The sequence below is a fragment of the Prosopis cineraria genome, unplaced genomic scaffold, assembly GCF_029017545.1.
Source record: "Prosopis cineraria cultivar Desert tree isolate PC_DT_omini unplaced genomic scaffold, ASM2901754v1 PC6, whole genome shotgun sequence".
Classification (NCBI taxonomy): Eukaryota; Viridiplantae; Streptophyta; class Magnoliopsida; order Fabales; family Fabaceae; genus Prosopis; species Prosopis cineraria.
The window spans coordinates 37,666,890-37,681,698 of record NW_026555337.1 but is presented as its reverse complement, the minus strand read 5'-3'; the positions used below and the strand labels follow the sequence as shown (position 1 = coordinate 37,681,698).

At 28.1% G+C, this 14,809-nt stretch overlaps 1 protein-coding gene across 1 annotated transcript; it reads left to right on the top strand.

The window, feature by feature from the left end:
* The first annotated feature begins 7,106 nt into the window (after positions 1 to 7,106).
* LOC129313316 (protein DETOXIFICATION 43-like) lies at positions 7,107 to 12,433 on the top strand. Its single transcript, XM_054956276.1, has 14 exons — positions 7,107 to 7,271; positions 7,814 to 7,968; positions 8,310 to 8,431; positions 8,555 to 8,770; positions 8,870 to 9,057; positions 9,470 to 9,605; positions 9,822 to 9,918; positions 10,040 to 10,140; positions 10,242 to 10,405; positions 11,048 to 11,119; positions 11,275 to 11,391; positions 11,542 to 11,637; positions 11,784 to 11,905; positions 12,061 to 12,433. The coding sequence occupies exons 2-14, from the start codon at positions 7,907 to 7,909 to the stop codon at positions 12,101 to 12,103; spliced, it is 1,536 nt and encodes a 511-aa protein (XP_054812251.1). The 5' UTR covers positions 7,107 to 7,271; positions 7,814 to 7,906; the 3' UTR covers positions 12,104 to 12,433.
* The last annotated feature ends 2,376 nt before the right edge of the window (positions 12,434 to 14,809 follow it).

Sequence of the window (14,809 nt, the reverse complement as noted above, 5' to 3'; positions counted from 1 at the left end):
TGTCATTCCAACATGTCAACCATTTCTTATGCCAATTTGAAACAATAAAATAGCCATTCATCAACGTGTCTATTTTTTAAACATCATAGTCATATATTTGTTATGTTTTATCCAATAACAACTATTCTGCTTATATTCATAATTTTGTATTGGTCATCCACAATTTTGATTTATGCATTTACGACACAACTAAAAATGATATATTATTTATCATTTATCTATGAGTAAGCATCCATATCCATGTACAACAGAGAACATGAAGACTTCAATCATTTATGCATATTAACCCACATAAACTTTAACTATCACATATGGGAGGAGAAATTTTCAAGGAAAAAAAGAAACTTACCCACATACAACACAGCTAATGGAGGAACCCACGTACAAAAATTGAAAGAAATAAGATAGATGAGAAGGAGAAGGAGGAGTAGGAGAAGGAGAAGGAGAAGGAGACAGATCGAAAGAAGATCACGAAGAAAAGAAGAGGAGGAGAACAAGAAGACAAAGCAGAGGCAAGAACGCATAAGAATGACTCTGCATTGAGGCTTGAGATTTTTATTTATTTGAAGATAATTTAGTCATTTCTTTTAATTCTCTAATGACAGAAAAATTTTATGAGACTCCAAAAAAATTATGCTATTTCGTGGGACTAATTTATCATTTATATAATTTAAATAGATTTTTTTTATCATTTTTCCTACATATATTTCCAAAATACCTACAAAGTTGCTATTGATAATAGTAGTCCCCATACAACGGAGAGTTTGGTTTAGTCTATGTAAGTGGTGTGATATCCCCCAAGTTTTCCATAATATTGGACGATGGAATAAAAAAAGTCTTTGATTCTGTTTCAGTGTTTCTTCCACTCTAGTTCTTTTCTTTATATATATATATATATAATGTTATTTTTAATTGATGATTTAATGTTTTATTATTATAAATTAAGCAATAATATAATTTTTAGTGTTTAAATATTTTCTCTCAGTTATTGATATTTAGCGTTTGAATCTTTACTCAGTATAACTCAGTTAATAATTAAAAAAGTATAGAGAGCAATAAGTTATTTAAAAAAAATTATAAAAATTGAGTTGTTCTCATTCAATTATCAATTATATTTATATGTTTGTAGATTTTAATTTTCAATTGATATATATATTTCCTATTGTATCAATTAATTTAAGTCAAAATTAAACTTCTATGTCTTGTTTCTCATTTACTAAAAGAAAATGTATCAAATTAAATAACATGAAATATTGAGAGCTATATATTTTCTAATGCTATATGTTTATTTTTTATTTGTAGGATTTGTCTCTCAATATCAATCCAAATTGTAAAACAAATATGAATTTGAATAATTCTCTAAGTTCTTTCCATAGATGAATTTGCTGCTAGGATTTATGATTGGTACTGAACTAATGGATATTTGATTGCTCTATGTTTAACTTAGTTAAAATTATTTGATGAACAATTTCCTATATTTGATGAACAATTAAGTTGCTTCCAAATTGGCCAATGTTTTCTTTTCCTTATGGTGAATAGTTCTCATCAATAATGTATAAATTTTTTTTTTTGTGTTAAAATTAATAATATAATTTTCATTTACTTAAATTTAAATTTTATTTAACAATTTATTTTCTAATTGAATGTAGTTAATCATATAATATATTTGTTATTAATATATTTTCTATTATAAAATTATTTTTTGATTATAAAATTAATACTATAATTTTTATTTACTTAAATTTTATTTAACACACTTATTGCGTAACTTAATATTACTAATTATATAATAAATAGTTAATGTTTATTTTTTTTTCCTTCAACTTCATCCCGAAAGTTAGTGGACACCCTGAATTTAAATATTTTATAATAAAAACTTATTAAGAAATGCAATGTCTAGCCCACTAAAAGTGAAGTAATATTAAGTTAACGTCAAGATGACTAGAGAGGGAATCGTTAACATTATTAATAAATTTGAGGGGAAGAATAATCCATAACCTTATAATAAATTTGTTATTAGAACAATTTAATTATTAACCACTATAAATATAAATTATTTAATTTTTATTTTTATACAATAAAAATTAAAATACTTTAATTTAATTATTAATATAAACTGAAATTATAATATAATCCATTAATATATATTGCGTGCATTCAAATTTTAAAAAACCATGGCAAATTCAATCTTTTGCATATTCCTATCATTTCTTACTTTCTGCTTTCTCCATTTCAACTGCGTGCATGGCCTCTTCTTCATCTCCAAAAAGCTGGTAAGCTCTCTTGTGATCCCCGTATCTCTTCTTCATCTTTCTTAACTTTTCTTCTTCATCTAATTTCTCTTTTCATCTTAGCTGACATACCCTTTTGTTGTTATGTCTTTATCTCATCTGAATGGGCGTTCTCTGTCATCTCTCTACCCTGCTCTCCTTATTTATCTTAACTTTTCTTCTTTTTTGGCGTTCTGCAAACGCACCCATTGTATGAATTAAGGAGATGCATCTAATAAGGTTCTTCATTTTTCTTTTAATTTTATTTTTATTCTGGTTTACAATTTATTGTTTCAATAGGTTTCTAACTATTCTTTTAATTTCATTTTTATTCTGGTTTACAATTTATTGTTTCAATGGGTTTCTAACTATTTTTTTTTCATTTTTTTAACAGGTCGGAAACAATATTTTATAATCAAATAAAATAATATAAAAATTTAGTAAAATAAATGCAAAACAGATTAAGGAATTTCTGATAATATTCAAACCGTCATATAAATTATACAAAGAAGATGATAAATTAAGAAAATTAAGTATAATGAAATTAAATAAATTAAATTACTGAAGATATTTTCAATGCAATAGCCACAGTTTTTTCAGGATACCGTGGCAGTGACAAAACCATAGCTTATCTAAGTGCCAAAACCGCGGCAACCTTCCCACGATTGATAACCATGGTTTTCAAAAACCATGGGAAGGGTACATAGCCATGGTTTAAAGCTGTGGCTCATGACAAAAGTAAACCTTGGTTAAACACATCTTTGGTTGTAGTAAAAATTTTTATATGATATTCTGAAACAATCAAATCTCAAATTTTATTTATTTGAAGGGGATAGCATGCATGAGAGGTGTTTTGAATTTTTAGAGGGGAGTGCATAATTTTGATAATTTTTTAAATGTTAATGAAATTTAATATCTATAACAGAGACACTCAATAAATGAGTAGATTTAGGCCAATCATCAAATCCAAATTAATAAAGTTCCATATCATCCATGCATGCTTCTAATAATAAATCAAACTGGTGGCCTTGTTATGGTGTTCACTTTGTGTGGTTTTGGTTGGATACATGTTGCGCTTATGTAAATCTTTACTTATAAAGAAAAACGAGATAAGTTAAATAAGGCATATATAGGAAGAGTTAACCATCGTGACACATGGCCATATATTTGTTCCTCGTCCCCCTATGTTTATATTTTATTTTTAAATTTCTTATCTTTTGGATCCCACTTTTTCTAATTAATTAATTACAATTTGATGAGCATCTTTAGTTAATTCAATGTATGGTGTAAATTTGCGTGCAAGACTTGGTTGGTGAAATTAATTTTTATTTGTTGAATTTGCGGAGATTCTTATCCATGTGTTTAAATATGGAAGGAAAGTGTTCCAAAGCAGCTTTTGGTGCTTGGAATTGGGAGGGGAAAAAAAAGCATGGCTGTGGTCAAATGGCATGCACTAATGTTTTTTTTTATAATTATTTGACTAGGTTAAATTCAAACATTATCTAATTTAATTGAGAGTAGCATTTTTTTAAAAAAAAATGTTTTCTACATTCAAATTAGATCCAAATCTAAAATTTTATATGTAAATTATCATAACCTTTTTTACTAAAACTAACACCTGATGGAGGAATACACTAATGTTGAATGTAAATATAATGTTATTGAAGATCTAGGCATCTATCTTTCCAGAATAAATAGTTTACTGAATAAATCATTAAATTGTATAATTGTATCTTCAACTTTTTTAAATTACGTATTTTTATCCTAGAAAATATAACTTGTAGTTTAATTTTAAAGATATCGACTTAAATTCATCTATTAAATTGTATTATATGTACAAATATGTGTTATATCCAACTAAAAAATCCAGGTTTTGTAATAAAATTACAAGGTGTCATAAGTGATATAAATATATATTGTTATTGATGATGATTAAAACTTAAAAGTGCATTAATTAAATGCTTGTAATTTACTCCCTCCATTAAAAAATATGAAGCATTTTTAATTAAATTTTATTCTAATAAAATAATTACTTGTCTTCAATTTTCATATTTACCTATATTTAATAGAGTATTTTATCCTAAAATAAACACAAAGTAATTTATTTAATAGAGATACTTTAAAAAAATGTAATTATTATACCTTAAAATACTAAAAATGTTTTATATTTTTTGAAACATTCAACCCCATACTAATGATTTAAATTATGATCATAATTAGTATTAATACTTTTGAATTGTCTAAATTATAATTTTGTAGCTTGAATTATAAATGTTAAATTGTAATTATTTATTTAAAAAAGTAAAGGGGCCAAATAATTAAGAATTGTTGGCTCGTGGCGTCCACAAGAAAGCAACAATAATATAAGGCACAATCTGGCACAATCATACACTCTTCTTCAGAGGACAGCGACTGAGCAGCAGTAATAATGTCCTGTACCAGAATTATATTTAAACTAGGTGAGGGAAAAATAGCGGATGAAAACAAGTAACATAGGATATTGCTATTTTAAACTAGGCACAATCATACACTTTACTTTACAAGAGAATCTATTATTTCTTCAGCCTTTTGAGAATAGAAATGTCAGAAGACAGTGGCATCACGTCTTTCATTAAAAGATGCCTTTGATACGGTGCTAAATAAATACTTCCTATTCAAAAAATATAAAATATTTTTAATTAAATTTTATTTTTTAATAAAATAATTATTTATTTTTAAATTAATTCTATCTTTTTATATTTATTTTTATTAAATATTTTATAATAAATATAAAATTATTATTAATAAAGGTATTTTTAAAAAAAGATAATAAATATATTTGTAAAGATTAAAAATATTTTATATTTTTAAATATTTAATTATTTAAAAAATATTTTATATTTTTACATGAAAGAGAGTATGACAATTTAAGAGATTCCCAACGTACTCGTGAGTCGTGACATCCTTGTTGGTAATGACTGGCCAATACAATGAAGGTTCATGTTAGTCTACGTGGGAGATGTAACATCTCTTGACATTTCAGAATATCATGTGTGATGGAATAAAAAATCGTTGATTCTATTTTAGTGTTTCTTGCTCTTTAGTTCTTTTCTTTCTATATATACAAGTTTTTTTTTGTTCAATGATTTAATGTTTTATTATTATAAATTGAGAAATAATATAATTTTTAGTCCCTGGATATTTTCTCTCAATTGTCAATTTAGCATTAACCTTGACTCAATATCACTTAGTTATTAGTTATTGAATTAAAAATTTATAGGGACTGATGAGTTATATCAAATCAAAAAATTATAAAAACTGAATTGTTCTTATTCAAATATCAATTATATTTATATGTTTGTAGACTCTAATTTTCCATTGATATACATTTCCCATTGTATCGATTAATTTTAGTCCAAATTAAACTTCTATTTATTGTTTCTCATTTAATAAGAGAAAATGTACCATCAACAGTGCCATCTCCATCCAAAGTTCCTAACAATATTGTTGCTAATTGAGGAATTGAAAGATATTTCCTTTCCTTTTGACTTCTTTCTTAACATTAAATTGGGCATAGTTGTCATCCTCGAAATTGAATTTTATTTTCGTTTTGTTTTAAATTTGGGATTAGGCAAAGCATATTGAGATCTAATTAATTATTAGATTGATAAATAGGGATATATTGTATAGGATAAAACATGGAATTGTACAAATACAAATAAAGTTGTACACCCGATATTATCATCCTCAGTTACAAGTCAAAGTTAAATAGTCCTCCTATATATATATATATATATATATGCGCTATAGAAGCTATACTGTTTTTAGTTGAAAAGGCACGCAACAAAGATTATAGATATTGAGGGAAACAATTTAACCTTATATCATACTTAATTAAAATGGTGTGTCTGGGTCTAGCTCAGTAACTATATAATCATATCGTGTAACTTTGGATTTCAAATCAACATCTCAATAAACAGGAAGTTATAACCTGTTTTCCCCCCTTAGGAAAAAACAACAATTAATGTAAACCCATAAAATAAAATTTTCCAACAAAGCGATGACAAAAACAATATAATCAAGCTCGTGGAAGCCACACGAAAGTGTCAATAATAGCAAGGTTTATAATTTGGGACATTCATCAGGTACTGTGCAAAGTGATTTCTATTTCTTTAGCCTTTTTATAAGAAAAGAAATGTCAGATGATAATCACCACATGTCTTCCCTCCTTTTAATTTTTTTCCTTTAAAAAAAAAAACACTGAGCACACACACACACAAGCACGCACACAATTCAAAGTGAGAAAGTATATATAGTGAAGTGAGAAGTCTACGTAGAGTTGTAAGATGATAAACAACTAAACAAGTGCTAGTGTGGTATATATAGCTAGTGCCCATTAATAGTGAAATTTATATAATCTCTAGACACAAAAATTAGGTCAGATTAGCTTCTAAAGAATAATTTCCAAGTTTTAGGTGTGGTGATTCATATTGGAACTCTTACGTAGCCCCAATAAGAGCACAAACTCTTCAACTCCAAAGAAAGTTAATGGCACTATAACTTGTAGCCTAAACTAGAACAATATATTACTAGATGCTTGCAAGACAACTTCAACATAACAGATCAGAAAAAAGTCTGTTGTAAAAGGTGTATCAGAATATACACGTCTTGTCTAATATGCATTGATTCAATAATTATTACTGATCCTCCATCAATTTGCAATTATATAATACTTCTTATCTCTATTCAAGCTACCTCGCATGGGAGATGAACCATCTCTCTCTCTAATGCGCATGCTTTAACATATTCATTTTAATTAGGAGTGCAGAAGAGAAGTAGAGTTGTGTGTGAATGTGTGCGCGCCCGAGCGTGTCTATAAATATCTGTTGTGGTGTGTGGGGTTTTTGTGTGTGTAAGAGAAGGAAGAAAGCAAAAGGGAGCTTAGTGTTCAAAGGAGAGTTCAAGTTCCAAACTCTTCTGAGAGCATTATCATCAAAACATATACTGTGACTAGCTAGAGAGGTATGCAAGCTAATTAATTCCATCTTTGTATCGATGTTGCTGATATATGTCTGTGTAAGTTTGATTATTTCATGTTTTGGATATTTTATTTGTGAGTATATATCAGTGTGTGCATACAGACATGACCAGCATGTGTGCGCATGCATGAAAAAGGCCTTATTTCTCAGATTTTGATGCACACTGAGAGATGGTTTTATAATATATTGTTTCCTCCTGCTTCATCCAATAGTTTTTAGTTAAATTAAATTGTTTCCTTCTATACTTCATCCACAGCTTTAGGTTAAAAATTTCTAATTGATTTAACCATGCTGGCATGCAACAAATTTAAATTTCTTTAAACTCATGGCCAAGGTTGGCCTACACTTTTCCCTCTCTGTTTTTTTCTGGTGATAAACTATGTGTTCTAGGTTAATACTTTTTACTTTGAATGCTGGAGAGATAATTACGACAAGTACCCTAGGATTTAAAATAAACTAGAAACAAAAATGCTGATCTATGAATATGGATTAACCCCTATATTATACACAACTTAAATCTTGCAGATTGTTTGGCTTTGATTTCTCTTCACCTGAAAGATCTGAAGCAAGCAGTACTGTGAAGAGAAAGAAGAAGCTCTTTCTGATAGAAACATATATATGGCAGACAATCATGGCAACAAATGGAAGATGCCTCTCCTTGTTTTCTTCAAAGATGCCAGGTATATATACCACACCTAGCTGCAGCTTGTACCTATTATAGATTGCATCATCGTCCACTGTCCATCAATTTAATCTTAAACCATGTTCTTATTTAAAGAGAAGCCAACTCATCATTCATGGCCACACCATGTTGTCCAATGCTTTTGGTTCATGCATGCATTGATTCATCTGTTTGTGAGGGCTACATTACATTGCATACACACAGTACGTACATATATATGAAGCTGGTTTAACATCTTCGGATTGATCAGGAGAATAATTATATATATATATATATATATCTGTATATAGTGAGGAATACTAAATTTGATGTGTTTGAGGATGAATGTTGTGAGTGTAGAAAAGTGTTGAGGCTGGATTCAATTGGTCGGGAATTACTGGGAATTGCATTTCCAGCTGCTTTGGCCGTGGCTGCTGATCCCATCGCTTCTCTCATTGACACTGCTTTTATAGGTCACTTAGGTATGTACGTACATACGTAAGCCTAAAATAAAAAATAATGCTTCTTGAGAAGTGTGTGCGTGTGTGTTAAACTAAGCATGAATATTGAATATAATACATAACACTGTTCATATCTATATATAGGAGCTGTGGAACTTGCTGCTGCTGGAATTTCCATAACACTGTTCAATCAAGCTTCAAGGATCACCATTTTCCCTCTGGTCAGTGTCACTACATCGTTTGTGGCGGAAGAAGATACTCTCAAGAAAATTACAGACATTGAAAAAGCTTTACCCAACACAGACAATGATGAGAGTAATTTGGGAAACTCTGCGTCTGCAAACATGGAAATGAATAAGAGTAATAATAACACTCTATACATAGTACCGTGTCAATATATGTGTGTATGTGTGTATAAATAACATTATTTATAAGCTTTTAATTGCTATTGATTATCAGATATCAACAAAAACACGTCCAAGTCTTCTTCCTTGGCTGCAAGTAGTAAGAATAAGAGCAAGAACGAGAAGAGACAAATAGCTTCAGCATCAACAGCTTTAATATTTGGGACAATTCTTGGTCTCCTTCAAGCATCAATCCTTATTTTTGCTGCAAAACCTCTTTTACTTGCTATGGGTGCGAAACAAGTAAGTTTGTATTTTTTTTTCTTCAATTATAACTAGACACATTTTTTTTATATATTTATTTAATTTTTGATTAATGTGAATTTTCATAAAGTTTACTACTTCATTTAGTCATATATTTAAGTTCCCTCTAGAAGAATTTTGTCGTTCCAAATAAGTCATTTCGTAATTAAGAGTTTGCGTAGCATTAAATGCTTTATTTGAAATATGCCCTTCTTCTCAATTTTAATGATGAGATAAAGAATGTCTACTTTTAAAATTTATAGTATTTATTAGGATTGAAAATCAAAATCAACACAAGTATTAGACAATTTCAATAATAAAACCTACTAACTTTTCATAGTTTTTGCAAGTTAGTTATAAATGACTTATAATAAAGATATTTGAACAATGATTTGAATTTGGTTAATATTAGGGGTCTGATATGCTGATTCTTGCGGAAAAGTACTTGAAATTGAGAGCACTAGGGGCTCCAGCTGTTCTTCTGGCTTTGGCCATGCAAGCAATCTTCAGGGGTTTCAAGGACACCAAAACTCCCTTATATGTCATTGGTAGGTTCATAATTTCCTATCAATATATTTTCTGTATTGTGATCTGAATTGAATAAATATATAGCTTATATATATATATATATATAAACAATCATTAAGTATTAATTTAAAAAGTAATAAGACACCATTTGTTGCGCTAATTAAAAAGGGAAAATAAGAAATCCACAATTTTTCTTTCTTTTTCTCCTCTAATTATATTTGTTGATTTTGGTTTAGTGCTTGGATATGCCCTAAATGTGGCTTTGGATCCAGTACTTATATTTTACTGCAAGTTAGGACTCAACGGTGCAGCTGTTGCCCATGTCATCTCACAGTAAGTCTTAATCATCCTAATAATCTTTTATCATTATTATAATTGCAAGAATAACGATACCTTATTATATTCCATTACTAATTACTTTGATAACTATGGTAACCTTAATTTTCCGTCACAGGTACTTGATGGCACTAGCTCTCTTGCTGATATTGATGAAAAAAGTTGATCTTTTGCCTCCTAGTATTAAGGATTTGCAAATTTTTCGGTTCCTGAAAAACGGTGAGAATCTTAAATTAATCATTAATATATAAGTGAAAACATATGGATAATTTTACTATATACAAAATCTAAGACAAAAATTGAGTTATTTGTGTGTGCAGGAGGGTTATTGTTAGCAAGAGTAATAGCAGTAACATTCTGTGTGACATTTGCTGCATCATTAGCAGCGAGGTTGGGTCCTATTACAATGGCTGCTTTCCAAACCTGTCAACAAGTTTGGATGACGTCTTCCCTTCTTTCCGATGGTTTAGCTGTTGCTATTCAGGTAATTTAGACACGTGTTCGCAAACAAAATAGTCCGTGTATGTTGGAACGTCCAAGCATGCATGGACTTGAATTGATGTGGCTACTTTGAGGTTTTGAATTAAGATAGGTGTCTTTTTACTCTTTGTTTGCCATTTGTTCCCTCTCCCTATTTTTAGCGCGGTCCCTTATAAGTGGTGGCAAAGCCAAAAATGACTTGGTTTGAGAAAAGTGTGATATGCTATTTACAACTTGTAAATAGTACATCTTAGATTGGTGCACACAATAATTTAGAGTGATCACATTAATTTTGTTGGATGACAGACAATATTACATGCATGTTCTTTTGCTGAGTCAAAGTCTTGAGTTAAGATGTGTAATTTTTTTCATTCTTCATTGTCCATTTATTCTCTCCCCCATTACCAACTCTTCGACTTCCTAATAAGTGATATTAAAACCATATATAATAATCAACTTGACTTGAGTTAATTTCATATTGAATAAAGTTAGTCTTAATATGAAACTTGAAATTGTATAAAATTTGAGAAAAAAGTGATATTCACAGCTTGTAAATAGTACATCTTGGATTGGTGCACCATAAAATTTAGAGTGACCACCATTTTTTTTTTTTGGTAATGATCACTTTAATTTTGTTGGATGACAGGCAATTCTAGCATGTTCTTTTGCGGAGAAAGACTATGAAAAGGCCAAAGTAGCAGCCGTGAGGGTTCTGCAGGTAATTATAATGATATCTACTAAGTCTTATTAGAAACTGATGGATTCGTTGATCATCACTAAAGTTAGATTGTTTCAATATATAGATATTTGATATGTTTAAGAATTATATATGTTGTTAATTATAAATGTTGTTGGATATGATTGTGAGTGCAGATCTCTTTTGTGATGGGAGCAGTGCTGTCTGTTGTTGTTGGAATAGGATTATACTTCGGAGCAGTCGTCTTCTCCAAAACTCTCAGTGTTCTCCACCTCATCAGAGTTGGCCTCCCCGTAATTATATGCTCCTTTAATTTTTATATATTCTTACTTATTAATAAACTTCAAAATAATGTTTTATGTAAAAGCACCAATTCTTAACTCAAAATCATACATGTCATGGTATGAACGCGTGTAACTAAATGTTGTGTTTAATAATGACAGTTTGCAGCAGCAACACAACCAATCAATGCATTAGCGTTTGTGTTTGATGGAGTCAACTATGGAGCTTCTGATTTTACTTATGCCGCAACTTCTTTGGCAAGTTTCACACACCCTATAATCATATATATGAAATTAAAACATATAAATAATTAAGATTGATTAATTACATTAGAGTACGATGTTGTTTTGTTGTTGTACATGTCGATACATACACGTTTACAATTGGTGTTGTTCATCATCAGGTAATGGTTTCGATCGTAAGCATTGGAATAGAATTTTTGATGTATAAGATCAAAGGTTTTCTTGGCATCTGGATTGCTTTGACTATATATATGGCTCTTCGCATGCTTGCTGGTTTTTGGAGGTATGTATTATTTATTTTCTCATTTTTGAAATTAAAATCTCAATATTTGTTTGTTTTTCTTATGTTTCTTATGAATCAATATATACGAAGATAACTGTGCTTTAATTTAATTTAATTAAGTGCTAATAATTGGTTTAATTAACTTGAAATTGCAGGATGGGAACAGGAACAGGACCTTGGCATTTTCTTAAAGAATAATCATGATGATACATACATACCAATAAACAATCACTGTTTCATTATTTAGTAGTATCATGGTGAATCCATATACAATTTTTTTTCTTTTTCTTCATCCTTTTTAGACATAATCTCTCATTAGAGCCTGTGTTGACTTTTTTTTTTTTTTTTAGATTTGTGGAATATTGCACCGTTTACACATATTATATGGTGATTGTAATAATTCTGTGGCTGTTAGAGGATTATTCTCATCCTCTCATGTGTCGTATATGTATTTGTGTGTTGGACTATTATACATGATTTCTGGAAGAAAATTCGATAATATCATCGTTAATTATGAGTTCAATTAAATGTGCTATTGGTCCTTTAATTTGTTGAATTATTGGATTGTTGATTAGGGTTTTTTTTTACTGCAGATGATGACTTGACGCATAACTTAATAATTCAGTTATAATTAGTTAATATTAATTAAATTAATTGTTATGGGGTCAACTCCACTCCACATTGATGTTTTCCAATTAATTGATATCTTATGCTGATGAAATTGTAAAATTTGTTTTTTTTTTTTACTATTTTTAAAAGAGCAGGTCTGAGTACTTAACATTATATATATATATATATATATATATAAAAGCTTAATGTTCTTTTATTCAATCAAATTAAATAAATGAATTTTAATGTATTGATAATTTTAATAAAAGAGTTTGTTATAAAATAAATAATATATGAATGATACACAAGTCTTTATTTAATAAAAAACAAGTACCCTACCAAGGATATAGGCTAAATTTTAAGTTTTCTCTTTTTAAAAAATATCATAAATTATTTATTATTTATTTATTTATTTAAAAAATTATATTATTTCATTACCGTAAGATCTTACAAATTAGTTATTAAAAGAACAAATTTTTTGGACCAGAATTAAAAGAACAAATTGGAATATTATAAATAGTATTAGAGTTGTAAAGTATTCGAGCGCAATGGCCACCAAGTACAAATGCATAAATGATTGATTGTCGTAACATGCATAAAAAGCTATGCCAGAAATTACTCCCATTAGAATATTTGGGGGCGACAAATAATTAAGTACTTAAAATGTACGCCCATACTTTATTAAATCATAGTCAAAAAGTTTGTGTATATATAATCTCTAGCATGAATCACAAATAATATTTAATATAGAATACATCATATGCATTTAATTTCTCTTAATTTTTAAATCATGCAACATTTTTAGTTTAAAAAAATATATATTTTAATTTAAATAAATCATTAAATCAAACAAATTTTAGAATGTGGTAGCCAAATAATTTTTTATATGTATATTAATTATATAAATAATAGTATTTATTAAATAATATATATAATCTACTCCCTTCACCCAAAATGTAAGGTATTTTTAACCGAATCTCACCCCTCAATAAAGTAGTTATTTACTTTTAAATTAAACCTATTTTTCATATTTATTCCTATTAAATATCCTATAATAAATATAAAGTCATTCATCAATAGGGTCATTTTTGAAAAAAAAAAGACAATGATTAAACATTAAAAGATTAAAAATGCCTTACATTTTTTAACATCTAACTCCTCAAAAATATCTTACATTTTTAAACGAAGGAAGTATTATATATAATATGAGTTGACATATGTACTTAATTATTTTTACTTCAAAATTGTCCAGAAAATCAAATATTTGTACAAGAATATTTTAATATTAAAATATAAATTTTTTTCATTTTAAATTAATTTTTTAAAAAATATAAAATTATATAGACAGTCATACACACATAAAAACACATATAATATATTATACCAAAAAAACATAAATAATATTAGAGGAAAAATTCTATATTTAACTTTATATATGTTAAATGCTTGTTTCTAATTAAATCAAAATACGTTATAAATTATTTGTTCTATGAAAATTTTTATTTTTAATATTATTAATACATTAAATTCACATATTTTAATTTAGTTAGATAAAAATATATTAAATATATAAGGTTAAGTATATAAACCTTTGCTCATAATATTATCATATTATGTTAAAAATTTAAAATAAAATATAAAGTATAATTTGAAATGATATATTGATTAATATGTGCACAGACGCGCATGTGCGACCTTGAATTTTTTTTTTTTTTTTGGTATAAAAATTTAGGTAAGTTGAGTGGGTTGCCTTGGAGTTTGAATGTGGCAATACTTTTACATCTCATCCGGGTAGATTTATTGTTAGCCTTTTTCACTCACTCTCTCTCTCACTTTATCAATTTTTTTTTTTTTGTTGAAAATTTCAGGTAAAGAAGATGTGGAGGAAATGCATTTGTAGAGAATTGAAATATATGATTTGACCCAAAAGCTACTTTATTGCCAACAGAATTAGTGGACGCCATGGTTTTGGAAAAGACACAATTTGCGTGTGTTTTGAAATTACAAAATTGTCCAATAACCTAGTTTTGCAACTAGACACATGTGGCTTCCCAGAACTATGAAGTGTGAAGAAAAAAATATTTTATTTATAATTTATGAACCTTATGAACAGTGCAATATCTATCATAAATATTATATTTAGTATATAGATTGATTAATTGATTCTTATATTAATCTAGATAGTATTAATTAACATCACACTACACTACTTATTGTTTTTTTTTAAATCACGCGCATCAAATTTTTTTCTTAAACTCATAATAAATATATAAAATTTATGCTTTTTCTTTTTCC